Here is a 7,516-nt window from a genome sequence, read left to right as displayed (position 1 = left end):
CATCAGCATATACGTCAAAAATTCAACTCTCACAAGAAGGAAGTCTCTTTCGTGGCTCAAATCTGCGGCCCTTTCTATCCTAATTTCATCATCCTGCTTTTTTTCCTTCGAGGACTATGCTTCTGGATGTCAAAATATCCTTATCGACGAGGATGCGTCTGAGTGCCGCCTCTATGCCTTTGGAGATCGCATTTTCCATCGCAGACATAGGGTAGACGTCGTCAGGCTGAAATCGCTGTGGCTCTTGCTCAATTGTCGATGATCGTTCTCGATGCGTTTCCATAGGCTCGTCAGCGTCCTGCTATGACGTGAGTTTAAAACGAGTTCCGACTGCTTAGTACTTACCTCTACTACAGATACCAGACGCATCTTGTGTGTTGTTCCACGTGCCTTCCTGATCTTTTTAATCGTCTCGAGGCACGGAGTCTTGAGCTGTGGTTTCTGGGGCGTGTGGGGTGGCTGTTGAGCGTTCCTTTGGGTGGGGTCTGTGCCGATTTCCGTGGCCGCATGCTGTTGCCTACCGTGTCTTGCAAAGCGCTGCTCCATGTTAGCGAGCTCGTTCTCTTTTTCTACCCTCATTTTTTCTATTTCTAGTTGTAGCCTTCGCTCCATTTCGGCAAAAAATGGCTCTCTCGCGTTCTTCTAGCTGCTTGACATCATTAGCGATTCCCGTGCTCAGTCGTTCTTCCCCACCTCTTGATTTTTTCTTGTATCTAAATCTGCGTTGTGTCGTGCCAGTTCTTCAGCCAACTACTTGCCATCATTAGTAATTCCTTGGTCAGTCGTTCTTTCTCACCTCTTGGTCTTTTTTTGCACTTATTTTTGCTTCGTGCCGTGCTAGTTCTTCAGCAACGTTCTTCCTCAGCAGTGCTTGCTGCTGCTCTTGCCATATGTGAATTTCCTATTAACTTGTAAGCATGCATCTGACTGAATGCATCTGTTGCACTTACTTGCTTTTCCCGCTCTCGCTCTCTCAGAGCCTTTTCCCATCGCTCGTTGAAATCGCGCGTGTGGCGCTCATGCTCTTCTTCTGCAAGACGTCGTTGCTCCTCAATGTGGTCTTGAGCTTCTCGGCGTATCTGCCGGTATGATCAGCAGTGTATCCCCAATGAGCTTCTCGTGCGTACCACTTCAGTTTCCTCTATAATGTTGTTAATACGTTCTTGTTGTTCATACACAGTCTGGCGAAGTACCTGCGAATAGTCGACTTCCTGAATGCGACGCTTCCCAGATATCTGGATGGGTATCATGAGTCATGGAAGCTGATTCGTACTATCTACATACCACTTCCTCTCTGGCCCTCTTTTCGAGTCGCTCGAGTCGCGGTACACTGGTGGGAGGCTGACTGATGTCGAATTGCGGTACACTAGTGGGAGGCTGACTGATGTCGAGTCGCGGTACACTGGTGGGAGGCTGACTGATGTCGAATTGCGGTACACTGGTGGGAGGCTGACTGAGAACATCCATGAAGTCGCCAGGACCCTTATCATCGTCTTCATCGTCTTCATCGCCACCAAATAAATCCGCGTCATGAGACGTTTGTACGTCTTCTTGCTGAAACTCGGGATGCTGCATGTCGACGTCAATGTTATTGGCGCTCATAGCGGGGGAATAATTCATCGTCAGTTTGCAAACATCATTCGTGGGTCTTTTTAAGTTTTGTGCATGTATTTTTGTCTTGATTCTTTTAGACGTCTTGGTTGTATGAATGAACAACAGTTCCAACAGGTCCAGGCCCATCTCCATCGCTTTCAGTTGTCTTTTGCTCTATTCGCACTTACAATTATCTTGCTCTATTCGCTCTTACAATTACCTCGTACCATCACCCTTGACAACTAGCGCCGCAGGATTATCATTGCAGTATTGTCATGCTTCGGTTTGGCTCCCCGCTATTTTTTTCGTCAACTACATCCGAAACGATTATGGTTATTGTCTTTTGACTCAGCACGTGAAGTTATTAAAAGACGGATCGCTGCTATAGCCTGCTTCCATCGCCCGCTTTCATCGCCCGCATTCATCGCCCACCTCTTAGATTATTGCCTTGATCAAACTATAATCAGATGGTAAACACTCGCACATATATCCTTCCAACGTCTGCTGTAAGTTATCGCTTACTACCTCACACCCTTTATTTACCTTCAAATCAGACCCCGGAGCTTCACCTGCGGTGCAGGCTATATTCAGCATCGTGGACCAGACCCCGTCAGGTCACCATGTTGACGCGTTGCTCTGGCCGCTCACGCACTGCTCAGCGTTTTCCTGTTCCTGAAAGTCTTCTCGAGGAGGCTACCGTGCAGCCTTATGTTCACAACTGTTTCGTGAATGTGTGCGAAGGGAGACACATCCATCGATTCTGCATCTTCTTCAAGCGACATCTTCGTCTCCGAGCCAACGTGCTTCTTAGTACGGGTGATCATAAGTTCCGAGGCGATGCAGTGGTTATGAGGGTTGGAGTCAACTATCCCTCAGTTGTGAACATGCGAGGCAGAGATAATGCGCTTGCTGACTTTATAATTCACCAGTGAGTAAACTCGATAATCTATTGAGCCTACCATAACTATCTTTTCAGCTTTGCGCAAAGCATAAGTAGTCGTCCAAGAGCTAGGCTCCCACGCGATCTTACTCTTGTGAAACCCCTGAGTACTCGTACCAATTGTCGGTTAGCTGCAAGGTGTGGAGTAGTAGTATAATTTAAAGCATTGTTACATACCGAGTTTCTCAGCTGGACTGCAGATATATGCCAAACAAGATCCGTTCCATATAGAAAGCCATATTGTCGTAGTACAGTGCCACAATGATCTTGACTAAACATTCGAAAGCACCGGCTTGAACTGATACTGACGGGTTCTGGGTAGCTTCGCAGATGACTTGCATGATGTAGTTTCGCTCTCCCTGATGCGCGTCTTGACTGAACATTCGAAAGCACCGGCTTGAAACTGATACTGACGGGTTCTGGGTAGCTTCGCAGACGACTTGCATGATGTAGTTTCGCTCTCCCTGATGCGCGTAAAACTCGTGGCTACTAATCTTTGAACGCCAGCTTGATATAGAATGCATACAGCACGTAATAATGACGGAGACATCTAATGCAGTCGGGGTATCACTTCCTGGCCTTGCACTTGCTCTTGCCTACAGCCATTTCTCCCACCTTTCGTCTCGCGCGTCCAGACGTGTATTTCAGGCGTGTCATGATCAAATCGTTGACTGGCCACAAGTTGTTATAATTGTCAAGGTCTGGGAAGTTGTCGAGCGCCTGTCAGAGATGATTAGTTCATTGACAATATCGAGACTCAGAGAAACTGTTCACCTTGCCACGCACGACTTCCAATAGCGCAGGACTTTGGCCAGAAGCGCATTTTGTCGTGTCAAGGTGGTTGTCGATGAGACTATGCATAGACCTCTTAGGAATTCACGAGTTAATTTGCAATACTAAGGGTACAATGACAATTTGCAAACCTTGAATTTTGCGTATGCCTTTGGATTCCAATCTAAAGCTTCACGAAGTGTGTAACCCCCACGCCCCGGACGCCCAGGTTCACCGGCAGGTTTAGGAATCTTTGAGTCTTCTGATGAACTCGCGCTCGAAGTTGAGGAGTCACTGTCTGAGAAAGAATCCGAAGCGCCTGAGGAATCTGAGGGTGAAGGCATTCGAGAATGGGAGTGCGTGGAAGTGACTTTCTTGGTGTATGGAGAGGTAGAGTGATCAGAATGCTTGCGCATCTGCTTCGCAAGCTTGAATTCAGGGGCGGGTGTAGACGACGAAGCCCTTGCAGTGGAAATGATACTAGCTTGAGGAACTAGGATTTCATCGGTGATAAGTGTAGTCGGGCGACGATTGGCGTTGCCAAACAGCTCTAGCTGGTCCGTGAGCATTGGGGGAAGAGGTGGTGGAGCACCAGGCTCCGAGTCATAGAAAGGTGGAACAATGGTAGTACTGCGCATGATAGAGAAAGAACAGAGTAGCTACCTGGAACTTAAGGACGGTTCATGAGAGTAAAGTATTCAACAGATTACCATATTGAGCGAAAACAATAAGGGGCTTCGAAAATGGTAACCAAGAATAGCGCTTGTAAAGAATAATAATAAGAATAATAGGGCCATAGAGAAGAATAAGAAGAATAGCACACAAATGGCGTCGACGATGACTAGAAGTTACCATGGAGTCAAACAAATATGGTAACAATACAAAAGTATTTGAAAACAAATGAGAAGTACAGATAAATACGTTGTGAGCGGGCGACTACAGCGGATTATATCATAATGTCTTTCCTTGCATTGTTCAACAAGTCAGCGCAGCCACTGCGTTACAAGCTGCTCGCCCGTTTAACTGCCTATAATGGCTCTATCCATGCACTTGCGATTTCTAATGATGGACACCTGCTTGCATGCGGTGGTAAGAAAGAAGAAACTCGGTCATAGACAGGGCTAACAAACAAACAAACAGGAACCGAGGGAATCAAACTCTGGGATATCACATCGTGGAAAGAACTCACATCTTCGTCCAATCATCATGAATCAAGGGGAACAGTCAGTTGCGCAATTTGGGCCACAACTATGAAAACCACGGCAGAAACCCTCTGCTATGGAACAGGCCTGGGTTATATCGTATGTTTGCGACGCAGTCTCACAGATGTAAGCGCCTAGGTTTGCTGTTCGACCGTCCATTGACACCAACAGGAAAAATTCCAGGAAATATGTGCCAGGAGACTGGGATCGGGTTTTGAGATCACATGCTTGTCATGGCGTTCAACTTCCTCTGACGGCAACCTGCGAATTGTAGTCGGAACTAGAGACAAAATGGTTCAGGTTCTGACGCTCAATACAAGCTCGCAGCTCCAGCCCGTCTTCGCAGTGCGACTTGAAAATACGGTGCCCAAGTCGGTAGTGTTCGCAGATAACCGGAGCATCTATGTGTTCGGGCTCTATGATGGCAACTTGTCAGTCCTTCCACTGCATACTTTCATTGCCTGATGCTGAGAGCCGAACAGCATGAAACTGAAGGATGAAGATGGCGACATAGTGCAAGAAATTAGCTGCAAATCAGTGATGTGAGAAACTACCGCTCTCAACCTGGGCGCATTACTGACATTATATAGTGGTCATGCTGCGGTGTACTCCAAGCGGGGCGTGTTCGTTGTTGATAATGCAATAGACGGGTTTACATTATATCGCCTTGAAGGTGATGGTGAGCCTGTTCGAACGTTTGCAACTGGTTTGCCAAGCGTATCGGTCCCAAAGCAAGTGGCATTCGGGGAAGACGGCAAGGTAGTTGTGGGAGGAAGTGACCATGGGCTAGTATATATATTTGATCGGAAGACAGGGGAGACACTTCAAACCCTCCACCACGCGGACACTGGCCTTGTGCAAACAATATCCGTAAGTATTAAGACTAGTCGGAAAAAAATGTCACTGACCTGGTTTAGGCACGCGATCTCAATGGCCGCTGCACAATTGCCAGCACTTCGCCCGTGCTAGGGCGCGGGAAAACTACAATCAAGATATGGGCGTATGACTACGCAGTGCCGAAGGTATCCAAGGCGCCCTCAGGGGATTACTGGTCCCTGTCGCACATACTGGTTATGTTGACACGACTACTGGCACTGCTATCTATGAGCGTCTTCCTGCTGATAAATTATAGAGACAGCTTTTTGGTAAGTGGGCCAGTTGGTCAGCAGGGATCTAACTGACGCACCTTCAGGATAGCGCACTGAACCGTGTACATGGGTACATGACTTCGGCAACAATGATTAATGTGGCCGATGACTTTTCACAGCGTGTCCAAGCTGCCATGATATTTGACGAGTATGTAGATATCCAGAAGGACGATAAGGAAGGGCCGACCGAAGGATACGTCAAAAATGACATTATGATGCTCCGGGAATTAGCGGCAAAGATCATGGAGCTAGCTCAAGAAGCGGACGGAGCGATCGACAAAGATGACCATAGGGGCAAGCGCGATACTGATTACCCACAAGCAGCGAAAGGAGATGAAGAGATGAAGGACCTATCTCTCGTCCAGTACATGTAGCACGCTAGTTGAACATAGACATAGGTTTTGCATTATGCCCTCCACCGCATTGGTAGATGGACTGAGTCAATTCCACCTCCACTGTATGTACGGTGGAGGGGATGACAGATGTTAACGGCTGGATTGTTTAATGGTTGGTCAATGGGGTTGGATTTTAACAAACGACTTGGTTACCTGACGTAGAAGACAGGGCCAACGTGATCCAAGGGGTCGCAATAAGCGAAAGCGAGTTGGATGACGTGTGTTGACGGCTGGACTTGTTGGTTGATTAATGGGATAGGAGACACGACAGTACATACCGTCGTGCTCCGAAGATAGGAACGATGAACTCGATGAGCACGACAGTACATACTGTCGTGCTTCGAGGATGGGGATGATGAGCAGCTCGAAAGTACAAAGGATGAACTAGATGAGCACGACAGTACATACTGTCATGCTCCAAGGATGGGGACGATGAGCAGAGTACAAAGTTCAAACTGTCAAGCAGTCAATGTCAATGTTATGTAACAATTTCCTAATATGGGTGTTTGTGATTGTTGGGCGCTTTCGTCGCCAAAGTTCTAAGTCCCTCATCTTTATGGAACTTGGTATTAATAACTATTACTAGGTTCGACGGTTTGTACTGTCGAGCTCCCATTCTCCTTGTCGAAAACGACCCTTCCTCACCTTCTTCCAGGGCATGACTGTACATACAGTCATGCCCTGCATTAACTCCTCTTTTATCGTCTCGTCGCAGCAACCTTTCACGACCTTCTCCAGGGCATGACTGTATGTACGGTCGTGCCCGGTATTCTCTACTTTCATCCCCACCGCCAATGTCCTAACTCTAAGTCGACATCCGTCGCTTCCTGGTTCGACGTCCGTGGCAGCCCTATTCTCACTCGTCGTGCCGCCCGGCGTTCTCTGGCTCCATCACCATCGTCAACATCCCAACTCCAAGGTTAACTCAAGTTCTTTACTTCACATCTCAAGCCACATAGTTAAAATTCTGTTGTTAATTTTAATTTTTAATTTTCTCCACTCATCCCAAGTCACAGTGGCATTGTTTTGTTTGCCTCCGCTTGTCTCAATCCACACAGGCCACAGACCGCCACAGACCACACCCCATATTGTTGCCACTGATATGGTAATTGTTTGTTGAAACTCCGCTACGTCTATATTAGACGCACCAAACCTTCTCCCATTTCGTTACCTTCTTCCTCATCTAACGTAACGGTTTGTACTGTTGCGGTAGTCTTGACTGCGATATTCTTAACGTCTCTGACCTAACGTAACGGTTTGTACTGTTGTGGTAGTAGTCTTGACTGTGATACTCTGAGTCTGCGATATTCTCAACGACTGCACTGCGATATTCTCAACGACTGCACTGCGATATTCTCAACGACTGCACTGCGATATTCTCAACGACTGCACTGCGATATTCTCAACGACTGCACTGCGATATTCTCAACGACTGCGATATACTCAACGTCTCTGATCTTGACCTAA

At 47.3% G+C, this 7,516-nt stretch overlaps 4 protein-coding genes across 4 annotated transcripts; 2 read left to right on the top strand and 2 right to left on the bottom strand.

Moving 5' to 3' along the window:
- Positions 1-88: 88 nt before the first annotated feature.
- Positions 89-1,602, bottom strand: DEU56DRAFT_916384 (uncharacterized protein; the record flags this gene model as incomplete). Its single annotated transcript, XM_041357852.1, has 7 exons — positions 89-298; positions 346-642; positions 694-750; positions 797-901; positions 951-1,079; positions 1,128-1,235; positions 1,285-1,602. The coding sequence occupies 7 exons, from the start codon at positions 1,600-1,602 to the stop codon at positions 89-91; spliced, it is 1,224 nt and encodes a 407-aa protein (XP_041204729.1).
- A 560-nt stretch (positions 1,603-2,162) lies between these two features.
- On the top strand, positions 2,163-2,441 carry DEU56DRAFT_712106 (uncharacterized protein; the record flags this gene model as incomplete). The annotated part of the gene is made up of 1 exon (XM_041347523.1): positions 2,163-2,441. A coding segment is annotated over one exon (279 nt), but the record flags the coding sequence as incomplete, so codon positions are not given.
- Positions 2,442-3,100: 659 nt separating this feature from the next.
- On the bottom strand, positions 3,101-3,942 carry DEU56DRAFT_916383 (uncharacterized protein; the record flags this gene model as incomplete). The annotated part of the gene is made up of 3 exons (XM_041357851.1): positions 3,101-3,253; positions 3,308-3,400; positions 3,457-3,942. The coding sequence occupies 3 exons, from the start codon at positions 3,940-3,942 to the stop codon at positions 3,101-3,103; spliced, it is 732 nt and encodes a 243-aa protein (XP_041204727.1).
- A 318-nt stretch (positions 3,943-4,260) lies between these two features.
- On the top strand, positions 4,261-5,475 carry DEU56DRAFT_743506 (WD40-repeat-containing domain protein; the record flags this gene model as incomplete). Its single annotated transcript, XM_041349013.1, has 5 exons — positions 4,261-4,393; positions 4,445-4,632; positions 4,678-4,937; positions 4,989-5,048; positions 5,097-5,475. The coding sequence occupies 5 exons, from the start codon at positions 4,261-4,263 to the stop codon at positions 5,473-5,475; spliced, it is 1,020 nt and encodes a 339-aa protein (XP_041204726.1).
- Positions 5,476-7,516: the final 2,041 nt, after the last annotated feature.

Source organism: Suillus clintonianus, assembly GCF_016758775.1.
Source record: "Suillus clintonianus strain FC179 chromosome Unknown DEU56scaffold_84, whole genome shotgun sequence".
In the NCBI taxonomy this organism is placed as follows: Eukaryota; Fungi; Basidiomycota; class Agaricomycetes; order Boletales; family Suillaceae; genus Suillus; species Suillus clintonianus.
Note: the sequence above shows the minus strand (reverse complement) of the source record. Positions and strands in the feature narration are given on the sequence as shown.